The sequence below is a fragment of the Nicrophorus vespilloides genome, unplaced genomic scaffold, assembly GCF_001412225.1.
Source record: "Nicrophorus vespilloides isolate i.1.1-1 unplaced genomic scaffold, Nicve_v1.0, whole genome shotgun sequence".
NCBI classification, from domain to species: Eukaryota; Metazoa; Arthropoda; class Insecta; order Coleoptera; family Silphidae; genus Nicrophorus; species Nicrophorus vespilloides.
Window position 1 is genome coordinate 531,213 of NW_017099680.1, and position 14,117 is coordinate 545,329.

At 31.4% G+C, this 14,117-nt stretch overlaps 1 protein-coding gene across 6 annotated transcripts; it reads left to right on the forward strand.

The window, feature by feature from the left end:
- Window positions 1-6,649: 6,649 nt before the first annotated feature.
- LOC108565147 lies at window positions 6,650-10,810 on the forward strand. 6 transcript variants are annotated; one of them, XM_017924437.1, is made up of 4 exons: window positions 6,650-6,994; window positions 7,435-7,499; window positions 9,611-9,829; window positions 9,886-10,810. In XM_017924437.1, the coding sequence occupies exons 2-4, from the start codon at window positions 7,463-7,465 to the stop codon at window positions 10,164-10,166; spliced, it is 537 nt and encodes a 178-aa protein (XP_017779926.1). In that variant the 5' UTR covers window positions 6,650-6,994; window positions 7,435-7,462; the 3' UTR covers window positions 10,167-10,810. The 6 variants fall into 6 exon arrangements, with proteins under 6 accessions (XP_017779926.1, XP_017779931.1, XP_017779929.1 ...); XM_017924440.1 differs by lacking the exon at window positions 6,650-6,994 and adding an exon at window positions 7,205-7,322; XM_017924439.1 differs by lacking the exon at window positions 6,650-6,994 and adding an exon at window positions 7,317-7,378.
- Window positions 10,811-14,117: the final 3,307 nt, after the last annotated feature.

Sequence of the window (14,117 nt, forward strand, 5' to 3'; positions counted from 1 at the left end):
TTCCATTATAAATAAGGCTATTTAACTGTCGAAGTTAGTTTCGAGATACGATTGTGCTATAGAATGCCACGTCGCAAACAATACGTCGCAAGCGTTCTGCATAAGTTTCCTTCGATATAATTACGCGTCTTACACAATTACAATATTATTGCTTACGTTGTGAGACTATTGTTTTTCCATTTCAATTGAGTCATATTGTTTTTGTAGTGTACTAGTTTATATTAGACTTAATCTTGTCGATGATTAATTGGTATAATCATATTATCGATAATTGTGTAATGGATTATTATAATCTTATAATAACATATTTATAATCAATAAATGCCTTCATATAGAAATTAAATTAATTGAATTTTTATCTGATTGTTTTCATTTAGAAACATTAGTTTTTTAACCTAAATATATATTAATACTATGAATAAAATACTTTCAAAATAACAATTTATTTACATTCGATGATTTTATTAGTTAATTGAAACTAAAACTATTGATTTACTTTCTTCAAAGTTTAAATATAATTTAATCTAATTGTTCGATGTAAGTGTAATTCAATTGATCTTGGAAATTTTTGATGATCATCAGGCCAAGATAATATAGCTCGTTGGATTCTGGTCAAGGAAAGTCGTCTACTTGGACGATGCAACTCGGTTATAAATAGTGCGCATTGAGAACATAGTGCCAAGATCTCTGAACTAGAATACATCAATAAATCTTTCTGTTTGAAATAGCAATGTTTTTAGTTACTTAAATTATTTATCAAAAATATTTAATTAAATTGAGCGCAATTACTACTAGTTACTATAAAAAAAATTGAATAAATGTTAGAAGTTAATTTAATATTATAGATACATTGATTAAGACAACAAATAATCACTGTAGTTCGAATTAATGGTACAAGTAACTTACTGATTTAATTTACTTCAGTGTTTCTAAAACTTTTTAATTTCACACCATATTAGAACGAATTGTTAAACCTCGGCGGCTTAAATTATAAAGATTTTCTAATTTTGATATGTTAAGTGTTTGGATTTCTTTTAAAAATAATTTAAATAATCTAATAATTCTAGTATTTTGTTTATAATTTAATAAGAACATAATAAGACTTTCTGATAAATCTTTACTATTTCTATAAAAGAATAAATATTTATACAATTAAAATGCTCATTACTCTATACGATAAATCTATGAGTTTGAAACGTTAAAGTTTATTTATTGTTATATTTGTGAAGCCAGAACATTATGTGATTCCAATAAACACTGCTGCTATTCAGCTTTTTACCAGTAATTGAAAGTGATTCGAATTGGCTTCTGCTAATTTGTGTGTTTGTAATAAAATCTTTGGCATCTATATAATATATTTGTAAAACGTAACTAAAGTAAATATAAGTTGTAAAAGAAAGTGAGATCAAGTATGTTTGCATGACATTGAGGAGGTCTGGTGCCAAACATGATGATTTGCATACGCGCTTCGAGATAAATGGTTCGGTCAGAAGTCCAGATGCGATCTGCGCCTAAGTGCATGTATCTTGACAGGTGTGATAGAGCGATTTAAGGCCTGTGGGGTCTAGCAGTGTTAGAAGCGAATTGCCGTTGACATACATTTCTTGGACGCATTTGCGATCGCAATTAAGGCGAAATCTGATAGAGCCTAAGAGCCATGAAGCACGCCAAAGCATCAATCAGGAGGCGATTAAAAACGAATCACGTGCATATTGAATTAACTCTCGGCCTAAATTACACTCGAGGAAAATTGCAAGGAAGCGAAAGAAAAATACCTGAGACTGTATACGTGTGTATACATATAGACTTACGCGTACAAACACAATCAAGTTTTATCTCGGAAACCTCACACCGCAAATTCCATTAAACGCCTTAACGGAACGTTAGCATTAATCGTGTAATGCAATTCTTAACGGCGCTTAAGAAGGAAAGGAGAAAGAGGATGGAATGAATTTGTAAAAGAGAGATAAAAAAAATAAGCGGAAGAAGAGAGGATGGTTTAAAGGGAGGCGAGGATGAAAATGGGAAGATAGAGAGGACGTTACGGGTTGGAGCAATTTGCATCGTGATTGGTTAATTACGCGTCGCCAGGTGAAGCGAGCAATTAAATGTGCGGAGGGGGTTTGAGGGAGAGTGGAGGACGAAGAGGGAAGGGTCGAAAAACCTAAATTGATTCTGGAAAATGTTCACTAAAATATTCATAAGCTGCGAGGCGAAAGAAATGTTGCGGAAGCGAGGAATTAATTTTTCAGGGCTTTCTACCAACACAACAAAAGTTGACGGCGTTGCCAACTTTAGCACCGACGACGCCGATGCATCATTGACTGCTCTCTATCGATTTAATTTTACTAAGTACGTCTCCGATGTCATTTCGCTTTACTTGTATTTGCCTCTTCTATTTTTTTTCTTCCGTTCATTCGTTGTTCCTTCGTCCCTTTCGAAACACTTCCGTGCGATGGATGTATAAATACGAACTGTGGACGCTCCCAACCTTTTTCTATTAAAAGGGACGTTTTCGTTCACATATTACTCTCAAGGAAATTACATAATCCTCATGCAACAAAGATATGTTCACGAAACAGAAAACGTAATAAATACATTCCAAATATACACCATTAGCAGATATTCCTAAAACTAGCAATACTACTATTGCAACATTCCCTGACAATTTGGCATCAGATGAGAATCTAGAAGTAGCATCTGAATATGGAGATAAGCTACAAGAATGACTCAAAAAATGGAGAATAGCAGTTAACAAAATGAAATCCGTACATATGACATTCACGCTAAAGAAAGACATCTGCCCAATTGTAAGCGTTAATGGACAAGATCTGCCCAAAGCAACAAAAGTCAAATATCTAGGCTAACAGGGAGCAATTAGAAATAAAGTTTAGAAAACTTTACTGGCTTCTAGGAAAAAGGTCGGAATTATCAGTGGAAAATAAATTACTTATATACAAAGTAATACTGAAACCATTATGGACGTATGGTATCCAATTGTGTGGTGCAGCCAGCAAATCGAACATACAATTCATACAAAGCTTGCAATCAAAATGCCTAAGATATATTATTAGGGATCCGTGGTGCGTCAAGAATAAACAAATACACGAAGATCTCCATATAGATATAGTCGAGGATATAATACCAACATTTAGTAGTAGATACCAAGATAGACTGGAGTCACATACTACTGTTCTGGCTATTGGCCTACTCGACAACAGTGAAATAATAAACAGGCTGAAGCGTTGCAAACCACTAGATTTAGTATATAGATTTAAATAATTATTAATGTCATCAGCATAATGGTAACTATCCACCGGGAAAGTTTTTTTTTAAATACAACATTCAACAAAACAATATTTTACGGATTTGTAGAGTGAAACAGACTTTACTGAGTTTCCACTCAATTTAGATGATTTGATTTAATTAAGCAAGACGATCGAAATATAACTATGTAACTAATTAAGTTATTAATAATCCAATTGTAATCATTTGAAATCATAAATTTAGTAAAAACTAATATAATTACAAAAAATATTTATTCTTTCCACAAAATAGCTAGACAAATATATTTTTTAATTAATTTCATTACAAGTTTTAAAATATGTTTTGTTAAAAATGCGATTTAGTTAAGTTAAATTATTATGTTTTTTAAATTTGATCATATTCAATTATGGCGAACGCTGACTTCATATAGTAATTATTTTCTTTGGGCAAAAAATATATAAAATAATCAAGTACAAGAAAGTACAACAAGATTTGCATTTACTTTCTGTAATAAGAAACGTTTCGTTACTAAAAAAGTTAATAACCTATTAAATAAATTTAAAACTTCTACTTATTTATTTTTTGGTTTGTTATTATTATACTTGGCAGTCTGTGGAATTGACTTGCGGTATCTATAATTAATGATCCGTCTGCTATTGTGTCCATGGACTTGACGCTATCACGGATCAATTTTCTATTTTTATAGTTGAATACCGCTGGCTCCTCGTGTTTGTAACGGGTTTTCCATGACAATTAATAACTGGTTCCATACCAATTAAAATCTGATACATGTATTACGTAATAATATAAATAGAACAACCATATCAAATATTGATTTTATTGTATAACAAATAAGTGTATAATACGAAATTATATGGATAGAATATACACATTTTCAGTGTGGAATTAAATTTATATTTGTATAATAAATCACCGCTATTTGTAGACGCAAATTCAGTTTAACCTTAAATGGTATACTTGCTGTGTATGTATGAGCATAAGATGGGAATACAACGTGTGAATTATTTGGTGGCACAAAGCCAATAATCGAACAGATCAACAGTTTACGTAAGTGCCACTTTGTACTATGCACTTGCAGCCAAAACCACCAATTTTATGCAGTTTTTGACATGAAAGTAATTTTCAATTAAAGAAATTGTTAAAATTACAATTGAAGTTATAGAAACATAAACACATCAATACCTCATATAGTACGGATAGTCAGTTCCATCAATAAATGTTGTTTGTTTTCAGATTTTCAAACTGGGCTATAGTAAATCCGGACTGATAGAAGACGCACTAAGCAGTACTATCATAGTTTTTAGACCATTACTAGAAATACGAAAAAATAAACAAAATAAGTAGAAATAAATCACCTTATATATTTCCATAAAATACGCATTTAAGGAAACCAATTTTCCGGATATTGGGCACATTTTATTCGAACTTTGCTTCCAAATACATCAGTAAAGAAAATGCTGTTTGTTGTTTCTATGTAGGGGAAAACAAGGGTCAATGTATTTACAATCAATATTGGTCTTTCATTAATTGCATAAGGGCTTTCCAATCAATAAACTGTTATTATCGATTAAAGCATACCATAGCTGTGAATCACAAAAATTTTATTACTTATTTTAAAATCAGTTCTTATTGAAGAGTTAAGTACATTTTCAATTTAAAGAATGTAATATTTGATACAGATTTTTTAAGTTGTATGTACATAATAAATACGATACGATACTTTTGTACTTCTTAAAGATTATTAATTTTAATAATAACACTATTTTCTTTAGTGTTAATAAAATTCCGTATCTTAAGCTTCTGAATAAGCAAATTAAACTTTCAATGGATATATAAATCTTCTGAGAACTTGCTTCGTATAATTAGTAATAAAACATGTCACAAATGCATTAGACCATAAATCTGTCTCCAATAGTCGACAGTTGATTCACAACCAATTGCCTGCAATTCTTCAGAAAACATTGAATGAACGAACATATAATTCGTTATCTGCAATAATTTATTAACTCATCCATAACAAGCGTCTTATTTACTATACCTTAAAAAATGGTAAGATATGATAAAATTTACAATAAAAATATGTTTAAATTGGTTTTCTATTCTGTTTATTTGTTAAGCAAATTTATTTGTGAATTAATATACAATTATAAAAAATCATAAAATGCAATTATTTAAAGTTCTAAATAAATTGTTAAATTCATGTTTATAATAAAAATAAATAAATCTGTATTTGCTAGATTTTTCTACCAACTATATTTATGCTATTATGTAAATAGAATTTATTCACAGTAATTCATCTGTAACAAGTTTGAATATATGACTAAAATTTAAAAAGAAAATTAAATAAATTATGTTAATAAATTTAAAAGAATGTTTATATCTTGTACATATTTATTGCTTTTCATGTAAACTTATTTTATTGAGGTTTGCCAAAAACATCATCCATTAAGAGTTATTACTCCTACTCTTCGAAAATTAATAATAGTCACAAGATATATCTTTACTAATTGAGTTTCTACGTACTCTTTCATAACCTTTTTCTGTAATAATTTGTTGTAATTAAATAATTAAATAATAATTCAAGTATTTATAATCATAATCACATATAAAAACTTAATATTTACTATAAATTTTATTTTTAGCTTAACATTAGCATTTTGTAAGATATAGTAATTTACTTGATAATTTATAGATAAGACTTATAAAATGTGTCGACAAAGTTTTTTATAAAATTGTAATTGAAAAATTGTTAAATTAGAGAAAGTTTTCAGTTAAAACGAGTCTCGGTGATCGAATACTTAAGCGTAAACACGTAATAAATCAAATTTCCTCTAAAACAAAGTCAGGATATTAATAACGTATAACAGGTTTCTCCCCATATGTACGCAGATGTGATACAGTCGAACATGTTTTTCTTTGAATTCACAAATGTAAATATTTGAAAGGACAGAAAGTCCCCAAAGGCATACGCAGTGTCAACATTGTAAGAAGAAAGGAAAGAAAAAAAGGGACGAAACAGTCTTCCGGGGATGAGTAATGTTGGTTCTTTCAATTTTTAATAACGTAATTGCTGCGGACGGAATACACTTTCGAATACGTAAAAAGAATCCAAGGCGGAAGCAACGCGCTGCTTCTATGGGTGGTGGTAAGTAAGTAACATTGCGGAGGTAACATTGATTATCCGCAACGGCGAAAGAACAAAATATCGCAATTCGGTAATGACGAAATCGTTCCAATTCCTCGATCTAACCTTGTCATATGGACGACTTTCGAAGTGGTCCGAATCCATTTAGAGAATGCCAAAAAACTCTGGGGGCTATTTTTGTTCTAGTGAATGCTGCGGATGTCGGCGTGAAGAGAGCTGTGTGTGTATGTAGTCACTGTAGTATTTTCGTGCGAGACGCGATGTTATGAATGTACAGAGCGTTGCTTTTTGGCCCGAAGCCAGGAACGAAATTCTAGCCGGAATATCGTCTCTACCCTACAATTCTATCGCATTGTGAGTTCGAGCGGTGTTCGAACGTGGACCGCACGGATCGATTCATTAAGAAAATCACATTTTCCGACCGCACAAACAAAAATCCGTCGCAAAAAAAAAAACAGGCGAAAAGGATTGGAAACATATTCTGTGACAGTGTTCAGTGATACCTGTGTTTGTTTGTTCTATTTCGTTATCCCTCCCTTCGTGCAAATCAACTAGCAAAAGGTTTGTTTCAATCAGAACGCTTCTCTTTTCATAAATTTTCCTTGAACAAAACTAAACTTTAACATGCAACTGCAAATATAACAAATAGTACAGAGCTTCCATGATTCAAACCGTTGAGTAATCCACTTTAATTAAAGAGTGCGTCACGGGTAATAAGAGGCAGAGCTATTTTTAAGTTGCGAAACCTCTGCTATTATTTTTAAATTTTCGAAAACCTTGCCCACTGCAAGTTCGGTTCATCCTCAACTCCTCCATGCGATTCTCGATTGTATTATTCTCGTGCGAACCACGAAGCTAATTGCTTCGCTGAATCAAACAAAACAAAAGAGTAATAATAAAACGTATCATGCGCAAATATTAACGTGTGTGCGTTATTATCAGTGTGTAAACAGAGAGTGAAATCAGTCGTAGATAAAAGTTTGTATTTGCCAATTTTCCAGGACCAGTCTAATTTGAAAGAGATACGCGATGCACCTCCAGACCGAGAAGCCGAAAAATTGCCCGGGTAAATATACTTATTTACATTGCACATTTCTCCGAATCAATATTTACTTACAATTCGATTAAAGTTTTTCCATCCGTTTCCGCCCGTCCGAATGATGGAAGAAAGTCAATCCATTAAGTGAAAACCGTACTTTAATTTCACGCTATTTATAACATGTTATAAATTACCGAATCATGCTCTGGCATCTGTTTAGAAATACAAGCCGGAACTCGATATCGTTTTACGTTCTTTATTTGTAATCCCAACTAAATTTTATAATTGTTCAAAAGGCCTGAAGCATTTCGATTTATTATATAATGTTTCAAAGATGATCGCATCCAACGTGTATATACAAACTTTAAACTATGTATTAAGAAATTAAGTTTTCTAAAAGAGAGAGTAATTTGCTACATAATCATGTTCTGTAAAGAGCGAAAAAAAAAGTTTGTGAATAAATGTAATTACTTAAGGAGATACTATACAGGGTGATTCATAATTATTACGAGAACCCTACTTCGCCGACATAAATCATCGTCTTAAGTTAATTAAGATAAGATTAGATTAGTGGGTATGAATTTCCGTCATACCGGAAAGCCGGGAAGAATGTAAAACAAAAACACAAATTATGAGTCAACTCTACATTCAAATTATATACAATGAGATTTTATTATTTGTTATTTTGATTAAAATTTACTTCTATTTTTTTAAGGAATAGATCAAGTAATTTTCTTGAAGAGTAATTAAATACAATTATTATATGAAAAAAAATCCTATATAAAGGATAACATCAAATGTGTAATTTCCTTAAATTATATTTTGATTCACAGAATTAACAGAAGATTAAAATAAATAAATCAATATTTTTCTTTCTTAAATAAATACCTAAAGGATAAAATAAATTTAAAAATATAATTTAATGAGATGGAGCAACATTTTGTGTGTTAACTGCTAATGACTACAAGAATACAGGAAATAGCACGTATACGTGAAACGGGATTTCGTATAACTCGTTTGTAAATACTTCTTTTCTCTTGTGTAGAACTAAATTTTGAATAAAAATATTTTGCATTAAACGAATACTATTGTATTATATCGACTTCTTTGTTTTTCAATTAAATAACTGAAATATATAATAAAAATTACAATACAAATGTGTATTTGCTCCTTCAAATGAATGTATAAAACTGTACGTAATTATATGATAAAGTTCAGTGTTAAGTTGTTATCAACCACTAAGTCCTTCAGTCATTTGAATAGTGCAATTGTGTGTAGTGTTAAGACTTTCTCTATTGTTCTGATATGATGAATATTATCAGTTTTGCTTAACTGTTGTAAGAATCATATACGCAATAAACTTTCTCATAATATTATTAATACATAATTAAAGCATTGACGCTGAACTAAAATAATTCATAATGTAATACTTTACAAGTTTTCAATTAAATTAAATAATTTACTAATTACTTAATTTGTTGATTCATATCTTAATATACATTTCTCTAATAATAAATGATTAAATATCAAAATTACGGTGTGTTAATTACTGGGGTAAATATGTATTTTTTTGTATTTTTCTAAGCCATATATAATCATTTTATTGGCAGTCGACACTGAATAATACTAGACTATAGAGTGTGATTCATAATTATTAAGAACGTTGCTGCCGCCACAATAAATCATTTTCTTGAGGTAATTAAGATCGGATTAGATTGGTCAAAGCGGTAATTCATTGGAACAAAAGACCCATAGTGGTAAAGGGAGAGGAAAAAAATAGAGAACGAAAGCTGTTAGTAGATGGCGTGACTTATAACATTTAAATAACAACTACGATCTTTTAATAATAGAATTTATTGGACGACGAAAAAAAATGTATAACGTAAATACTGTGGGGGTGCAATAAAGGGGTTCTGATTAAATTTTCCCTCTGACACGTTATAGTTTCGGTTTTATTATTGCCATCATTATTTCAGCAGTTTACTGTGCGCGGAAACCGAAGGGAAGACTAATGTTCGGTAATAAAGACGTTTTAATGGGCAAACAAATATATTATTCCACGTGCATCGATTTTCTGTTAACGAATCCGAGAGATTTCATGGTGGTAACGCGATGTGTATGTTCGTATGTATTTTCAGTGATTAAACTGGGTAAGAGACGCTCCCGCCGGCGCAACAGGAAGAGGAGTATGGAAGTTGTGGCCGTTGCGAAACCTGAACCGGATTTCGGGGATTTGGATGCCGGCGATGACATTTACCTAACCAAACTTGGAACGGTGATTCCCAGGACGGGGAAAATATTTTCCTTCACCTTCTGGAGGACGCAGTTGAAGAATGACGTCTTCTGGAGCGTCCAAGGTAATCTTAACGTCAATCAATCATTTTCGTTGTTTATTTATTTTTGTATTTTGTAGGAGTCGATTATGATAACGACGGTGGTGCTTGGATCGTGACCGAATACTTCGGACCACCTGAAAAGGCGAGTCGCTTCTTGCAGGAGGTGACTGTGATGCATCCCACGGAGAAATGTGTGCAAATGAGGTACACATCAACGATGGAACCGGGCAAGAATTGCGTATTCATTTCAAGGCACATACTTCAGCATTTCAAGAGCTCAGACAGCAACTCGTTCGAATTCGAGTTCAGGATACTGAGATGGCGTGGCAGACCGACGAAACAAAGCAAATGTTATTAAAGAGGCTTTTTTTTTAATGTAAACGAAAAACGAACACAAGACATACAGAGACTCACAAACCAATAAGCACGCATTCAGTGAGCCAAATGCGAGTGGAAGCATCATCTTCCGATTGGCAATATTTGGCTTCGAAAAAGACGAATATTATATGAACAAAAACAAAACGAAATCCGATTGACTCAAGATGAATCAAAAGAAAACGCGACGTCAAAGCCGCACACGGTGGCTCATGTTTATTTACCATTCCTGATCTATCTCATCTAATTAACATTAGATTAGTTTAGAATGCAGGAACCCGAACGACGTGCGTCAAACATCCCATGTTTGTTTTGAAGAAAACAACAATAAAAATGAGTAAATATTGAAACATTTATGAATGGGAAACAATGCGCACGGATGTAACAGACAAACATTTGCTGTTTAATTTTGTCATTGTCAGTTTTGACTAAAGAATGTTACCGAATGAATCATTTTCTACTATCTTTTTTTTATCTTGTACACGTACTACCTCGAAGAACATATCAGTTTTTGAGCTTTCTTTAATAGCTAATATTAATATTATTATGTAACGCAATTTAAATGTATTAATTTTATAGCTATGATTATAAATGACGCAAGGTTTTCCAAGTGCCAACAATCAATTTGTATAAAATTTTATAGAATAAATATAAAAAAATGTGAAGTAAATTTATATATATTACCTAAATTAAATTTATATATATTATTTTCAATTTTTAAATATATTATTTTCTAAGAGATTTTCTGCAAGTTTATTTAGGGGTGATTATGAACTTTTTAAAAAAATATTCCAGTTATGTTAATAAATCAATCGAAACTGGACTACATAAACTATTTAACTGTAATAAAATATATGTCTAATGTATTAATAAACTATTGTATCACCTCTATACATATTTCGGCATCGGTTCAACAAAATTGGCATGCAAATAAATTACTTAGTAAATTAATGTCAAGATACTGTGAGTATTTGGCATATGACCATCTTTTAAGTTTATTGACCGACTTTTATTTTTTGCATATTGAAAAATTCATTCATTAGTTTATTCTATTATAGTAATCCATTGTCTATATACAACTTAATTAACTTTCATTATTTACACAATTTATGTTAATATAATTATTATATTTCGGTGGAAATAGTTTTTAAGTTTCTTTTATTACAACTTATATTTGGTATAATATACATATAAAGTTGGCACCTTGCGATACACGGAAGTCAATTTGGAAGAATACAATTGATTCCGAACAATAGGATAAAATATAATTATGTTTTAGATGAATACAACACAATAATAAAAAGTATTCTTGCTTATTTCTAATTAATTATTAATACACTACTAATTTTCTTAATATTAAGTAGTAAATCTACTTATATACAATTATTGAATAACAATAATACTAATAATAATTAATTAAACTTAAAATAAAATCTCATTGTTAATAATTTTAATAATTATTACAATAAAAATAATCACGAAACACATAGTTTATTATCAATATAATCTTTTAATACTCATATATTATAAATAATATCATGAACATTCTTCAGATACGAAGAGATGTATCTAAAAGTAAAATTAAGATTTACATTCAGTCTGTAAAATATTTGTTTATTACTTATTTATTTAGTTTATTATGGATATATTTTTTTTAAATTAAATGCAAAGCGTCAAATTAGTTACAATTATTGTTCAAACTTGAAGCATGTCAGGCAACTTCCAAAACATCCATCCAATCCTATGAGATTTTCCTTTAATAAGGAATCTCCAATTAAAACTTTAATGCATCGATCCTAACCAGCTCCATGCTGTATATATAAGGCTTATTGATAATAAGCAGAAACAAGTTCTTAAGATATGTTTGAAATTTCGCTGTAATATGTTTAAAGAGAATTATAGATCAGCAACAAAGTATTAAGACACTCACATAGACTAAAAAAAAACATTATAGTCGGTAAACAGGCTTCGGCAAAGCGAAAATAAATTACAATATATTATTATACTAATTCCGTATGCAGCGCACGTTGCACAACATGGCATTATCCTGCTTATGTATCCAATAATCATGGTTTCAATCATCTCTTGTATAATCAATAAATGCGAGTGTAATAATCATGCGTTTCCCCAATGACCAATTTAAAATATAAGATCGTAATGAGTTTAGAAATTCGAAAACGAAACAGAGAAACAAAATGAAAACACGATTCAGATAAGTGGTGTAGGCTGTAAGAAAAATTAATGATGACTTTGACCTTTTCAAGTTGTTACTAATGCATTGAATAAGGTACGATTTTCAGGTGACCTCAAAAAATTCACTCGTTTTTGTGTACTATCGATATCTAATCTCAATGATTTTGGGTTGTAGATTAGGATGAGACAAAATAATGCGCGTTTTGCGATTCGATGATATTCTTCCTCAAGCAAGTGTATTTTCAGAGCGAGCATTTCAGGTGCTATTTCAGCGTTTTCTCGTGCTATTATTAGCACTGCTCTGTCCCAGTATAAGTTGAGAAATCGATGACAATCTGCACAGGAGGAGTCAACCGGGGGGAAAATGTTTAAAACTCAAACAAAGCGTTGCCTCAAGAATGCTCATCAAACCTTGAATGAAAAGAAAACGAACAGAGAATGACACGCACGCAATCGTCTATCATTGTTTTAGACTTGAACGCAAATGGATAGACGTTGACTCATGCAAAAGCAAAAAAAACTAAAATAAAATGAAACTCGGAGGAGAATTTTTATTAAATCGAAATGGTGTTAGGTAATTAATTCAAAAGCGTGATTTGCATAAGCCCGAGATTAATCTGTACGTTTTTGTGGGTCAAATATGGGTTAAAGTTGAGGTCGGAGTGGGTTCGTTGTTTGGGAATTTCTTAAGAGGATTGATCCATTGTTGTTCCAACAACAACAACAAGAAACCGAAGACACGTACGAGAGTTTCGTAATCGAAAGGACCCGCTAGATGTGATGGAGAAGTTACAATTAGATTCGTAAAATCCGTCGAACCCGGTTTTGATCGAATCGACGAAACAACAAAAATAAATAAATAAATAAACACACAAGAAACTGGCCAGACCTTCGGTAATTGCGTTTGCTGCTTTCTAAAAGCGCCGGACTGCTTTGCTCCTTATTGGGGCATTATTTTTGTGCACATTTTCCTTTAGCAAATGATCTCCGCAGGGGAAATTCAAATAACTTTATTATTATTCTCGAAGCTTTGCGCAATAAATTAGCCGCGGCGAAGAGTTCTGGTCGGTATTTGCTGGCGTGTGTGAGCTTATAGGTATATAATAATATGAAGGAATTTTATGGAGTGCTTCTTTTTTTGCTTCTTTCAATGCTTTCCTTTCTTTTATTTTCTTTCTCTTCATGAACCATCGGAGAGTACTGGAACCGGTTAAGAGACTTGTGTGATCCGCAGCTCACCTCACCATCGCTGAACGCAAGCAACCATTCTTCTTGTGCCCGCGTTTTACCTTCACGCAAACGCATAATTTTATACCTGAAGGACCTAATTTCGAAACGAAAACACAGTATAGTTCACGTTGCAGCCGAATCACCTATAGACGTGTTCTTACGAAATAGCGGAAAACCGTTTTAAACCGATTTAAATGGATCTCTCTGCATAATAACAACGTGCTGTTAACACTCATTTACCTTTACCGTATTCACAAAACATACAAGTTTCGAAAAAAGACATATAATAGTCATATTTATATAGACATAACTTTATTAATTCTAAAAATATTCTTTGTATTCACTTTTATTTTTAATAAAGACATACTAGAAAGATCTTAAAAAATAACCCCAATAATTGTAAAACTTTTTTTTTTTTTTTAAATAACAAAACTATCACAATGTACATATCATGTTTCTGGCGAAATGAGCTCAAGCTCACATATACGCCACCCCTTTGTAACATATACCT

What these genes read in the sequence shown, in the direction of transcription:
- LOC108565147 (XM_017924437.1), top strand. Translation starts at nt 7,463, where the DNA reads ATGCACCTCCAGACCGAGAAGCCGAAAAATTGCCCGG. An exon ending in GAAGCCGAAAAATTGCCCGG is followed by an intron (nt 7,500 to 9,610) that starts GTAAATATACTT and finishes ATGTATTTTCAG; the next exon opens with TGATTAAACTGGGTAAGAGA. An exon ending in CGTCTTCTGGAGCGTCCAAG is followed by an intron (nt 9,830 to 9,885) that starts GTAATCTTAACG and finishes TGTATTTTGTAG; the next exon opens with GAGTCGATTATGATAACGAC.